Raw genomic sequence first — 13,856 nt, forward strand, 5'->3', positions numbered from 1 at the left:
CTTCGGCCGTGGCGACTAGGTTAGAATTAATGTAGTCCATTTTCACCATTTTACATGTGGCTGTGGCAGCTAGGTTTAAATTTTTAACTTTTGAAAACTTCAACATTTATTAATTAAGCAAAGGTTACACGGAGTCCTTGGGATAATTCCGGTATAAGGCTTGGCTAACAATGAACGACTACATTACAATATCGATGCACATGCTTGAAGACACCGAAATGAAGATGATGGACACAAACCTGGTGTCACGTTTAGATGAGGAAACTGGAGACGTTTTTCTTTTTCTTTTTGAAGGAATTTTTGAAACACTAGTTGATTGGGGACGTCGGATCAACCACAGACAATCGAAGGCAAATGCCACTAGTTGATTGAGTGACGGGAAGACGGGACCCACTCAAAAGATCCACGCCAAACACCCACCGCGCACGAACGAACACGACGGCCGTTCCCCCCCGACGCCGATGTCCGCCGCATCCGCCCTCGCCGCCGCTCCTCCTCCGGCTGAACCTAGCTGAAGTCCGGTCAGCGCCACTCCTTTACCCCGCCGATTTCCCCACTCCGCCTCCGCCGCTATTCCACCGCGCCGATGTCTCGCCTCCGCCTCCTCCGCCGCAGCTCCTCCTCCACCACACTGATACCCCTCCTCCGGCTCCTCCGCCGCTGCTCCACCTCCACCTCCACGTCGCCGCCCTCACGCTCCTGGTCTCCCCGAGACGCCTTTGTTGCGGCCATAGAGCGTGTTCGCGCCAGGACGCTCAGCCCGGAAGACGCTCACCACCTGTTCGACAATTTGCTCGGTCAGGCCACCCCGGTCCCCGTGCGCACCCTGAACGGCTTCTTTGCCGTCCTCGCCCGTGCCACGTCCTCTGCCGCCTGCATCCGAGATGGCCCCGCCCTTGCCGTCGCTCTCTTCAACCGCGTGTGCCAAGAAGAGGCCGGTCCGCGTGTGGCGACGCCCACAGTCCACACCTATGGCATCCTCATGGACTGCTGCTGCCGCGCGCGTCGCCCGGACCTAGGGCTCGCCTTATTCGGCCGCTTCCTCGGGACAGGCCTGAGGACAAACGAGATCGTCGCCACCACCTTCCTCAAGTGCCTCTGCTGCGCGAAACGGACAGAAGAGGTTGTGAAAGTACTGCTTCACAGAATGCCCGAGCTGGGCTGTGTGCCTAATGCCATCTCGTACTCCATAGTTTTGAAAAGCTTGTGTGAAAATAGCATGAGTCAGCAGGCACTCGACCTGCTCCAGATGGTAGGGAAAGAAGGAGGCTGCCTTCGTGATGTGGTGGCATATAACACAATCATCCATGGCTTCTTTAAGGAGTGCGGAATAGACAAGGCATGCCATCTATTCCATGAAATGATGCGGCAAGGGGTTGTGCCGACTGTGGTGACATACAACACAGTAATTGATGCGTTGTGCAAGGCCGGAGAAATGGACAAGGCAGAGCTAGTCTTTCAGCGGATGGCTCGTAATGGTGCGCAGCCCAATAAAGTGACATGTAATGGCAGTAAATTTAGTTCACTGACTGACGGATATTGCTCAGTCGGCAAGATGGATAAAACATTCAAACTGCTTGATGCCATGGTATCAGTTGGAATTGAGCCTGATGCTGTTACTTATAGTGCACTTCTTGATGGCTATTTTAAAAATGGAAGGATCGATGATGGTTTGACTCTATTTAGAGAAATGTCGTGCAAGGGAGTTAAACCAACAACTGTGACATATGGCATCATACTGGATGGTTTATATCGTGCTGGGAGAACTGCTGCTGCCAAGAAAATGTTTGATCAGATGATCAAAAGTGGAATAACAGTGACCGTTTCCATATACACTACTCCCTCCTTTCCGGTTTATAAGGCATATTTCAACTTTTTTGTTTTTCCAATTTAAAGGGCTTATCTCCATCTCATTTTTAGTTTTCGAGGCGCATTAAATCTTTGCATGCAAGAATTAAAAAGGAACACACCAATGCATGTAATGTTCCTACTCATCTAGTGGCCAAGCATGCATGCACTACAATTAATCCAAATTAATGCAAGAGTTTAATTTGAGTGGTTTTGTAAAGTATGAGATAGATTCCTCCACTCACAAAATGCCTTGGTTGATGAGATTTCAGATTTGAGCCCTAAAAACCGGAAAGGAGGGAGTATAATTCTTAGAGGACTTTGTAAAAATAATTGCGCTGGCGAAGCAGTCACCATGTTCCAGGAATTAGGTGCAATGAATGTGAAGTTCGATATTATAACACTCAATACCATGATTAATGCCATGTACAAGGTTCAGAGAAGAGAAGAAGCTAAAGGTTTGTTTGCTGCAATATCAGCCAGTGGGTTGGTGCCTGATGCTTATACTTACAACGTAATGATAAACAATCTTCTAAAAGAAGGATCAGTGGAAGAAGTTGACAATATGTTTTCATTGATGGAGAAGAGTGGTTGTGCTCCCAGCTCTCATCTTGTAAATGATATCACCAGAAGGTTGTTGGGAAAAGGTGAGATTGCCAAGGCTGGAAATTATTTGTCTAAAGTTGATGGGAAGATCATCTCACTTGAAGATTCAACCACTTCATTGTTGTCGTCTCTTTTTTCAAGCAAAGGGAAATATCGGGAGAACATCAAGTTACTTCCTGCAAATTATCACGTTTTAGATGGATTTAGTCGCATTGCACATGAGAATAACTCCTAAGAAAGCACGGTTCAACTCTTTTCTTGCCATAAGGCCCTCCTGCTAGTACAAGATATCTTAGTGGCCTGCTTTGTACCTTCAATATTTCATTGAGTTCATTTTGTGATGTGTCAAAGTCACAAGAATGTGTAATGTCTATAAATCTTTTGATCTTCGATGGGCAAGGAAAGGTAGACCAAGTAGTCTAATTCCATTGGTGGTATGATGTAATGACTTCGTAAGAATTTTTGGGGTAATGACTTCTGATGCTATTTGGGAAGGTATACAATCTTTTCTACCAGACACCTGAGATTTTATCCCTTTGAAACAGTCACTTTCCTTCGTAAGAATGCATTTTTAGCAATGTCATTCTCAGTGGTCTGCTGTGCATGCGAGGGTGGATTTACTCTTAATTTGAAAATTATATTTTCTATGTCAGGAAAAACGGGTTCTTGAAGAATGTATGTCTGAGGTTGCTGATGCTATGTTGAGTTAGCAGATATATGAGCTCATGCCAGAGTCTCCTGTACTCTATGCTGTCAGTTCCACTGGTGGAGCTTGTTACATACAGGTGAGAAAATTATTTCCAGTTTGATTTCTATCTGCTTTACTACTTCACTGAAGATTCAACTAATTTTCCCCATGATGTAGGTAAAGGTATGGCCAAGAATTCACCGGTGTGTGCTTTCTGATTCAATCTGCTGGATGCCAACACCACCTCGGGTCCTGCACTTTCATGGGGATGAGGTGCCACCGCCAGCCTTGCATTGATGCACTGCACTTACTTCCCCTCTTCAGGTACGCGCTCACAGCAAGTTCTACCTCCAGTTCCTCCACCATACCCATCCTTCTTCAGGCCCCTCCTCTTCTTTGGATCTCAGTTTTTTTTTTACCTTGTGCTATCGGAAAATAGTTGGAGGCGAACCGTTCTTATGTTCTTGCCCAATCTTGGATGAGCATTGTCACTTAGATGTAAACTGAGTTTGCATGGAATTGTGGTGGATTAGAGGGCCCTGGAAAAGGCTTCATTCTTGTATGTTACTGAAAGTTTGGTTGCCTAGACAACTGGGTTCAGTCGCATAGTTGTATGCAGCCTATACAAGTTTGGATTCAACCATTATGTACCAGAATTTTAGTTTATCAATCATTTAGTTCTGCCCATGGTTATGCAAGAAACGTCTTTATGCTGTTATCTGTTGCTACTGTTCATAGTGTTCAGCTTTAAGCTGCATTAAAACAGTAGTAATCCCACAATGCTCAGAAATAGCTGCTGAAGAAATACGATAACAGCCAGGTTTCTGTTGCTAACTAACTCGTATTTAGCAACTAATTGTACATCTGCCATGTTTGCTAGTTTTAGAGGTGTACATAGTAGTAATTCAAATTGTCGAGTGCGATGAGGTAGCTAACTTCATACAACTCTCTCTCTCTCTCTCTGGCTGACAAAAAATATATTTATTTCCAGAATGCTTGGATTCACTTCATGGGAAATTTTTTTGTGGGGTGGGGTGGGGGTGGGGGGGATGAGGTGTTAAGGCCATGGCGCCAATGGAATGGGAGGAGAGATGAGGGTGGAAGAAAAGGAGCAAGGTTGGCAAGGAAAATATTTTGAAATGGGTATATATTCGTTGAGAACATAAACCTCTCAGGGTATTCATATGAACTGTAATCAAAGATATTTTGCATGCACTTCGAGTTATTTCTTACACTTTCTGAGCTAAATATACTAGCTGTGGAATATTGCCAAGACAAGACCTTCTTCCCTAGCCATCAGAACGTTTGTAGAAGACATGTTTTTAGCTGTAGTCGAACAGCAGCTGAATCACCAAAGCTCGGCGCCTTAGAGATGTGAACGCGGGGAAGAGTGTTGCAGTGGGTGGCTAGACATATGGCTTTGTTGACCAATCTGAAACTGCACAACCTTGAAGAGAGTACCTGCAAACAGCCCCGTGTTGGAGTCTGAGTTAAGATGGAATCATCATGAATTGGCTCTACCAGACTGGTACAGGTGTAACAGGGCTATGTGCATGTTTTGCACAGCTTGAATAATTGGATATCATAAGATGAGATGCGCTCGTCCACTGGCCATAGAAAAGAGTTCCAAAGCTTTGGTATATTGAACCAAGCAAACTCCAGAATTACTCGCCAAATCCTCGTATCCCCATGTAAACTGACATACAAGCGACCCTTCGTGTAACCTATCTTCCTTGTCTGAGGGCAGGACTAATCAGCAACCAAGAAAGAAAGGAATGGCAAAAATAAAACACAACAAAAACCAGGAACACAAGAATCGCAATGGGTGGGGCAGTTACATTAAATTTAGCGAGCCATGGATGGGAAAGGTAACTGTATAAACAAAAGCCAGGAACACAAGAATAATACCTAGCAGTATGGGAGGGAAAATCAAAAGGCGGAGTAGGCGGCAACGGCATCAAGGGAAAAAAACATAGTGATAGAGGATGATATGTACTGAATAAGTATATAGACATATAGCATTAGCCAGAACAGAGAAAAAAAAACAGGTTTTACAAATTTCAGTCGATCTATGATAGATGTATAAGCAACTGATCATTGCATAATTTCTGGTGCATCCATCCTTTCTGCACTTTTAAGGACCATGAGCCAGTTCATCATGAATTGGGTTGTTCTCATGTTGCCCACTGTTATAGGCAGATTTTAGAGATAAATTGTGATCCAAAATATCACACCCATTTCTAGAGAATACAAGCCATTCATCAAGTATCAAGTATTAGTTTAATAGCAATATGAGAGTCTTAAATCTGCGCATAGGCAAACCGCACAGAACATAACATGCGACAGTTTGCCTGACTTGAAAGATGAATGTGTTGCTGATGTAACATGAAAACGTGAGTTCTGTTAAAGAGACAGAAAAAGGTTAATGCCTTACCTGATACATGTTTCCAACAACGTCATCCAGCACACCTAGCTCTCGAGCAAATAATAATAATAATTCAAGTCATTTCCAGGGCCAGGGCTCACCTTGCACCGTCTTTCAAATGATGAAAAAACATAAACAATAATTACTATTAAGAGGAATCAGACAAAGTTAACTGAGTACAGAGTACTGAGGATAGTAATGGACACTCATATGAAATTTTTCATCCTTTACAGCCTAAGGAACACTATCCTGCAGTGGTTCTTCTTTTCCAGACCTGCGCCTACTGAGCAGAGACTTGAGGAATTTCTTGCTCTTCTTCAGAGTCTGCTCGCTTTCCTTGGAATCATCATTGTACCTATCAGCGTATGACCGCAGCGGCACCAATCTCTTGGGATCTGAAGCTGTCTGCATCTTCAGCAACATGTAATATTGTGTCAGCATTTGTAAGGCATATTATTCCTAGTAGTCTTGTGTTCACAAGCCAGCTTGATTTACCTGCACCCTAACACTTGATGTCTTGAGCAAGGATGACTTCTTTGAGAGTGACCCAGACCTTGTGAGTGGAGTTGTCGAATAAATTGGTGAATCCGATCTTTTATCTGTTAAACGGAAACAAGATTGACCATGGAACATTAGTATATTTAATTAATTGATAAATTTTAGCAGATTAGGATAACTCTGTAACCATTTCACGGAATTTCAAGTGTTGCGCACTCATATACCACCGTCGGCTATTGAACATTTGAACTTATCACTACTATACCTCTATTGGTGGGTATTGCAGTATCAGAAGGCGGCATGAAGCGCGGATGCTGTGCTGGAGAGGATGAACATGCGCTCTGAGAAGGTGCTCGGGCAATCGACCGGAGCTTGCTGCAAATGATAATTGTTAGTTTGGCAGCTCAACTGCAAAGTAAGAAACCCAAGCTGATTTGTAGTTTGCAAACTGAAACTGACCGAAATGAAGCTTGCTTGTCTTTGCTTTTCGTTTGAGCTGCAGATGCTGCTGCTGCCAACACGTAGGCATTTCAGGTCGAAATCAAGTTTAAGATACCCAATACATGTCCACCATTTTTATGGATTGCAGATCCTTACCGCGGAAGGCCTGATGCATCTGTGTAGTCCTGCTCTTGACCTTATTCATCTCGCTGAAGTTGGGCACGGCATTGGGAACTGAGCCATCTCCTGCTGAAACCACTCAAGTAAGACATCAAGATGTCTCACCCAAGTTTGACCCTCATCCACTTTTCTTGCTTCTTGAATGTGCCGACAGGCTAGAATACAGAGCCACATGAAAGGCACAAAGGTATCTTACGGCCACTTACCTGGTAAGATGTACCTCTTGTGATACTTTGGAGCGGCGATCACCAAGGATTGCTGCGTCAGGCCTTCTCTGTTCACGCATGCTTGGATCGCTTGAGCTCTCTGAAACCAACCGCCTCGTTAATCCGAAGGCATATTGCAAGGAAATTACTGCTGAATGTAGGATGCACCAACAGAAACCTGCTGGATGCAAGAGACCCGCAGATTGGCTTCGGCCACCTCGTCGAACCTTTGATCGACAAGGCTGGAGACTTTGAAGGATATGGACCCTAGGTGATCTACGGTGTTGACGAGGGCCTTCACAGCATACTCCTTGAGGTTGGTCATCACCCTGTGCGCATATGCATATTCATGAAAAAAGAAAGAGCGAACCAGTCGCAGATGCGTGGAAGCTTGCTGATTAGCTACATCTACATGATATTGTGGAGCATGCAGGAGGAAGCAATGGGTATATGACGTACGCCTGCTTCCCGCCTTCCTGTGTGTAGGCTAGCTCGAAATACTCTGCTGCAGAATACAGTTGCGGCCGCAGAGCCTTGAGATCCTGCATAGAGAGAGAGAGAGATTGTTGCTGACGTGAAAATACCCAAGCAGAGTCCTAAGATTGTAGGGGAAGAGAAGAACACAGGTATAATTTGAAGGATAAACATACCTTGATTGTTTCAGAGAAGATGAATGCCTCCTCCATCTGCACCTCCTCCATGGTGCCGCCCCTTCGCCGGAGAGGCCCCGCTGCTTCCACCATTCCAACCAACCCTCAGTTTCGTTCCCTCTCTCAAGTCTTCTTTGATCAGGAAGCTGGATGATATTATATGGCGATGTTGGTGCAGAAGAGGAGAAGCACTCATGGTGATGAACTCAGCCAGCTGGGAGGAAGAAGGCCGCATGAGTTAAGGAGGAGGAGGAGGCGTGTCATTAGCACGATAGGTATTTGACTGAAGAATAGTTTATGGTGATGGCCTGGCAATGGCAGGAACAGCTATATATAATAATGCCATTCATGGCAAGGCAAGGCAACAAACAGGAGACCCTTTTTTCTTCCTTATAGGCAATTAAGGCAACATGAGATCCTTTTTTTTAGGTAATTAGGGTGATAACAACCCCTCTACTCACTCTGCTGGATGTTGACTGCATATGCAGCATATTGACGGCAGATGGTCCTGCGTACTCCCTATATAAACTAATATAAGAGCGTTTAGAGTACTAAAATAGTGATCTAAACGCTCTTATATTAGTTTACAGAGGGAGTACTTACCTAGTTGTATTATCAACAAGTGTACATGTACCCATGAGGCTCTGGTCCATTCATCTAGAGCAAGGAGCAGTCAGCAAAGGGGTGCCAGGAGGGCAGGTACTGCAGAGTGGAGTGAAGTTGGTAGGGCTAGCCACTGATTTAATCACACCAGTGTCGAGGTGGTTAGCCAGTCAGTCAAGATGCTTTTTGGCTCACACTGTGCATGTAGGGCAAGCAAAAGAGAGAAGGCAGGGTGGGATCTGGTTGGGATGCTGGACCGGAGGCTTGTTTCCCTTCTTCTTTTTTCTGCTAGACGATACCCCACACGATTGTCGTGGAAATGTTCTGCAATATATTTCAATGAAACTTGTTTGTATGAAATATGAGTATTTGAAGTAATAATATTAAAACTAAGGCGTGTTTGATATTGTTGTAAAATATCTTCTCATTTCTTAAATATAAATACTCCTTCCAAACCATATTAATTGTCGCTAATTAGGTACTCCCTCCGTCACAGTTTAGAAGGCATAGTTAAATTTGCGTGCGTTTCTACAATAGACAAGGTTTAAGGCGCATTGCATTTATTTCTAGTAGCTAATTAGTACTCCGATAGTATTATTTCTATATGCATGCGCAGTGTGAATGCTATTTTTTAGCCTATCTCACAACCAATAGATAACCGTCTAGGTCCCAGAGAATTTTCAAGCGCGCCTTCTAAACTGTGATGGAGGGAGTATAAAATTATATTAAAATAGGGACAATTAATATGGATCGGAAGGACTATTTTTTAGCCTATCTCACAACCAATAGATAACCGTCTAGGTCCCAGAGAATTTTCAAGCGCGCCTTCTAAACTGTGATGGAGGGAGTATAAAATTATATTAAAATAGGGACAATTAATATGGATCGGAAGGAGTAAGATAATAAAATGAATGCGTGTTCTCGTGTTGAGAGAAATAAGCTTGCGTGAGCTAGTTATTTTGACACTAGTGTAGTGTCAAAAACACTTTTATATTATGGGACGGAGGGAGTAGAAGATATATATGTTGTGAATGTATATGTTCATCATTTCTGCCGCATGAGTGTGGGCCCTCCTCATGAGTCACCATACGACACTGCTGGTCGCGTCATAATCACAAACTCCAAAAATACTCTTCTCAACAACAACCTCCCATACCTGCTCTGTGTGTGCACCCTACTAATATTAATTAATCTTTCGCCAAAATGTGTGCAGGTACCCACAAGATCCGGAAGAAGTGCTTTCCCGTACCAAGCATATAGATAGGCTCAACTCCAAGCAAGAAGGGCGGTGAATCATTACACATGGATTAACTACTAAAGTATTTCCTCTGCTTGGGACATCATTAGTTGGCTTGGTTTTTGCCTTGATCAAGCAAACTCAAAAGTGCTCTGTCCTCTATGTCTCTTTCTTTTTTTTTTTTGGCAAAAATGTCCTCCATGTCTTTCGCCCATCGGCCCATGGATAAAACTAGCTTGAATTATTGGACATCGTAAGATGAGATGCGCTTGTCCACTGGCCAGAGGAAGAAAGAGTTCCAAAGCTTGGTGTGGCTTTTTTTTTCCATGGACTTGTTTCTCTGCGGCAAATTGCAAAACTTCTTTGGTTTCTCATTCTTAATAAGTTTGAACTTACGAAATAGATAGGCAAGAACAGTATGTACGTTGAGTATATTTCCCTATGTTAGACTAATTATGCATCTATGAGATGCCATTAGCAGAATCTAATTGCATCTAAAGTTCTCTCATTTGTAGTCAGTCAAGATGGATAACGCTTCACTAGGGCTCCCCAGCCCTCGCGATCAGGGAGCGATCTCCACGCCGCCACCGCAGCCGGACGTCGCTCCGGCCAAGTGTGGCCCTCCCTCCGGCCCCCTGCCCACGCAGGATGCTGGAACAGCAGCGGCTTCGTCCGCCCTGCGATCACGCGGGCTTATAGTCATCGTCGATCATGCCATGTTCGAGATGGAAGGTGCCAATGGGTTTCCTGACTCCCCACGTTGGAGGGGGCTAGATTTTCTCGAACCCTTCTGCAAGGGAAAGCTGGATCGGACTCCCTTAATACCAAAGGCGGGGTTGCTGCGAAGACAGAAGTCGAGGGAGCCACCAGATCGATCTACGTGCGCTGCTACACCGCTGCCGCCTGAGCGAGTCATCAGCGAGAGGGCGGGGTCGTCAACGCATGGGGCGGGGAAAGCTATGCCAGCGACTACGGCGAACCTGGTGGTTGGTGGGGGCGGTTATGGGGCTCCCTCTGCGGATGCCGCCCGCCCGAAGCCCTCCATCAGGGGATCTGCAGTAGCCACGGCTATGAAACCACGCATGCAGGACCTGATCATATGGAAGCGCAGAACAACGGAGACGCTGGAGGGGCAGCAGTCTCACGTACTTGGAGATGTTCGTGACCAGGACATGCTGGAGGTGTCAAACGACAAGGAGGTAGTCGGCCCAGGGGCCGCCGACGAACAGACGGGGCCGGCGGAGCCCCGTCAGGAGCAATGAATGTCTTAAGTTGTGATAGAGGCGGGGTGTCCCGATCTTTCGATGAGATGATAACTATCGATTTGGTGGAGCCGACTTTGACGATCCGACAACAAACATGCACGACGTTACGTCTTAGCAATCGCTAAACCAATCTCCCGAGGTTACTGACAATGCCGGAAGCACGATCAGCCTGACCACGAAGGTCTATTCCTGCATGCAATCGAAGAACAAGCAAGAATATGATAATGCAATCTGAATATTGCGAATATAGATGAAGTATTAATAATGATGGGGATCCGTAAGCGGTCTTGGTCTGGTCGTTTGACACAAACAAAGTACACGAAGTTGCAATGGCTAACTTTTAACTAAACAAATCCCAAGCAAAAAGCTACTAGATGGATCTACTTATATAGGAGCAAGGGGTGGCGGCCAAAGAGGTGGGAGAACGTCCCAAGGCAGCCTAAAACTAACCCTAGGTTGTACAAGGCCAATGGGCCCAAGTGGAGGTGATGGTTACCTTTGGACTTGTAGTTTGACTCGGATTCTGCTGCAGCATCAGATTGTTTCATCCATAACTCAACGCTCCGGACGAATTTGAAGGTGATTCCAATTCGGTTGGAAAGTGCACGAAATCTAGTTTCCAACAAAAAAGGAATCACCCAATTCGGAGTCCGTATGAAAAAGTTATTGGCGTTTTGAGTCAGGTATGTCTGTGCAGTCCGAATCTGAATCCAGAACGTGAGAGACTTGGACTCTATCTTCTCTCGGGCCAAAAGTGACGTGAGAGAACTTTTTGAACAGTAAATAAACATCTCTTTCTTCCTTATCTTCATATGTGGATTGTACAAAGATACAAGCACGAACATACATACCAGTAATGCAATGAGGAATATACTGAAATCTTGCCTGAATATCATGGTTCAAACCACCAAAAAATCTATTCATTGTATCATCCTCAGATTCTTCTATGTCACAATGATGCATATAAGATTTGAACTCTTGGTAGTAAGCATGCACACTGTTGTTGCCTTGTTTAAATTGTTCAAATTTGCGAAGCAATTCACGATGATAGTAAGGAGGGAAAAATTGTTGTCTCATTACATCTTTCAAATGTTTCCAAGTTGTGTGTTGGTTATCAATGTTTTTCTTACAATGCACACTCCACCAAACAGAAGCAAAACCAGTAAATGCTCTAGTGGCAGCTCGTACTCTCTCAAGTTCAGAAAAGTCATGGTGACGAAAAACTTGTTCTACTTCAAGCTCTCAAGCTAGATAAATAGCAGGATTAAATCTACCCTCAAATGACGGTAAAGAGATAACCTGACCATGTGCTTGTGTGTGTTGTCCCAACTCTCGTGATGGTGAAAATGTGTCTGTCGTCCAAGAACTTCTATCTCCGGAACCTGTCATGATTAGTAGAAACAAGAAACAAAATTCAAGAATAATGTTCCTATGCACTACTAGGATGTGGTTGTAAAGTGCTTACAGTAAAGCAAATATCAATATCTTACAAGTTCTTACCATGCGGCAGGTGGTGACAGGCAACCAGCGGTGTCAAGTAACTCTGAAGATTGTGTAAAGCGATTGCCAGGGGAACGTACATATACACGGTGTAGAAATATGTGGAGCTGGGTTGGCTATATATGGTAGCAAAATTTTTAGCAATAATCAATTCAAAGATGCAATGTTGAATAAACGCTCAACGATGGTATTGTGCTGGTCCTAGGCTAGACCGAACTAGAAACGCGAGCCTAGAACACTAATGAGGTCACGGTGTAGCACAACTAGTATCAATGAAGGATACTAAATAGCTCTGAACAGCAAGATATAAGTGAAAATCACAACGACACTGAGGATAATGATGAAAAACAACTGCCAAGCACGATATACAACAACTCTCTCCAACTTTCCTCTTGAAAAGTTTGAGCCAATTTTCTGATAAATTTCAAAGAATGCTACTAGCTCAAGCTTTCCAATGCAAAAATAATCACTCAATTCCGAATTGATATGAGGAGTCAAAGAATTCTAAAACTGGCCTGAAAAATTGAAACAAGTTGTGTTCATGAACTTCGGAGGGCAAAAAGACATATTTAGAAGCCTATTTTGAGGTGTCAAATATTAAATTAGCTTCTGCAACTATTTAGATGCGGCTCGTCGCTAGCTTCAATTTGAGTACTCACGGAGCCAAAACGGACTTCGTATAAGGAAGATACACCTTTTTTACTGAACAGTGCGCAAAACAGATTCCAATTCGAATTCAGGTACGAGATTGATTCTAGATAGATCCGGGTTTTTTTTCTTCTCTCTTTTTTTTTCTCACATTTTTTTTCTTTTTCTTCTCTCTCTTTTTCTTTTTTTTTCTTTCCTTTTTTCTCTCTCTTTTTTTTTCTCCCTCTTTTCAAGACAAACTAGATAAGATGCATATTGGATCAGACGAAGATGTGAGTGACCTCAACTATGATTATGACAATGAACAGTGCGTAGCACGTGGTGGAAATTGGTGGATGGGATGGTGGAGAATGAATGGGATAATGATGCAGCGGCGGCGTGACTAATGTGAACAGAACTCGAAACTCTAAAGGAACTAGACACTAAGACCAACAACTCGACACGGCGATGCAACCGATAATTCAGTAATGCAAACAATGAAAAGAAAATTGCAAAGGCTCAGTCTGGCTAGGACAAAGGATGAATAGATCTAACTTTTGTTTTGTTGCTTTTTCTTGGACAATAGGTAAGAAAAAAAATCTAATCTAGAAAAAACTGGAAATTCTCACCGAGCAACCTGAAAACTGATACCACTTGATAGAGGCGGGGTGTCCCGATCTTTCGATGAGATGATAACTATCAATTTTGTGGAGCCGACTTTGACGATCCGACAACAAACGTGCACGATGTTGCGCCTTAGTAATCGCTAAACCAATCTCCTGAGGTTACTGACGATGCCAGAAGCACGATCAGCCTGACCACGAAGGTCTATTCCTGCACGCAATCGAAGAACAAGCAAGAATATGATAATGCAATCTGAATATTGCGAATATAGATGAAGTATTGATAATGGTGGGGATCCGTAAGCGGTCTTGGTCTGGTCGTTTGACACAAACGAAGTACACGAAGTTGCAATGGCTAACTTTTAACTAAACAAATCCCAAGCAAAAAGCTACTAGATGGATCTACTTATATAGGAGCAAGGGGTGGCGGCCAAAGAGGTGGGAGAACGTCCCAAGGCA

General features: G+C 44.0%; 2 protein-coding genes across 14 annotated transcripts; one reads left to right on the top strand and one right to left on the bottom strand.

Annotated features, from left to right (window-relative positions):
• Window positions 1-412: 412 nt before the first annotated feature.
• LOC119319843 (protein Rf1, mitochondrial-like) lies at window positions 413-9,721 on the top strand. Of its 7 annotated transcripts, none has more exons than XM_037594129.1 (6): window positions 413-2,949; window positions 3,108-3,239; window positions 3,320-3,466; window positions 5,801-5,990; window positions 6,352-6,769; window positions 9,359-9,721. In XM_037594129.1, exon 1 carries the CDS (start codon window positions 587-589, stop codon window positions 1,892-1,894), a length of 1,308 nt encoding a protein of 435 aa, XP_037450026.1. In that variant the 5' UTR covers window positions 413-586; the 3' UTR covers window positions 1,895-2,949; window positions 3,108-3,239; window positions 3,320-3,466; window positions 5,801-5,990; window positions 6,352-6,769; window positions 9,359-9,721. The 7 variants fall into 7 exon arrangements, with proteins under 7 accessions (XP_037450026.1, XP_037450024.1, XP_037450022.1 ...); XM_037594127.1 differs by lacking the exon at window positions 9,359-9,721 and adding an exon at window positions 7,326-8,536 and having other exon boundaries at window positions 6,352-7,208; XM_037594125.1 differs by lacking the exon at window positions 9,359-9,721 and having other exon boundaries at window positions 6,352-7,312.
• Window positions 4,388-7,675, bottom strand: LOC119319919 (putative protein ABIL2). Of its 7 annotated transcripts, XM_037594133.1 has the most exons (11): window positions 7,543-7,675; window positions 7,352-7,434; window positions 7,071-7,221; window positions 6,893-6,992; window positions 6,663-6,752; window positions 6,525-6,576; window positions 6,331-6,440; window positions 6,063-6,166; window positions 5,842-5,978; window positions 5,577-5,678; window positions 4,388-4,603 (listed from the first exon to the last, which is right to left on the bottom strand). In XM_037594133.1, the coding sequence occupies exons 1-10, from the start codon at window positions 7,633-7,635 to the stop codon at window positions 5,612-5,614; spliced, it is 987 nt and encodes a 328-aa protein (XP_037450030.1). In that variant the 5' UTR covers window positions 7,636-7,675; the 3' UTR covers window positions 4,388-4,603; window positions 5,577-5,611. The 7 variants fall into 7 exon arrangements, with proteins under 7 accessions (XP_037450030.1, XP_037450033.1, XP_037450031.1 ...); XM_037594136.1 differs by lacking the exon at window positions 4,388-4,603 and having other exon boundaries at window positions 5,509-5,678; window positions 6,525-6,570; XM_037594134.1 differs by lacking the exon at window positions 4,388-4,603 and having other exon boundaries at window positions 5,509-5,678; window positions 6,525-6,573.
• Window positions 9,722-13,856: the final 4,135 nt, after the last annotated feature.

Source organism: Triticum dicoccoides, chromosome 1B (genome assembly GCF_002162155.2).
Source record: "Triticum dicoccoides isolate Atlit2015 ecotype Zavitan chromosome 1B, WEW_v2.0, whole genome shotgun sequence".
Classification (NCBI taxonomy): domain Eukaryota; kingdom Viridiplantae; phylum Streptophyta; class Magnoliopsida; order Poales; family Poaceae; genus Triticum; species Triticum dicoccoides.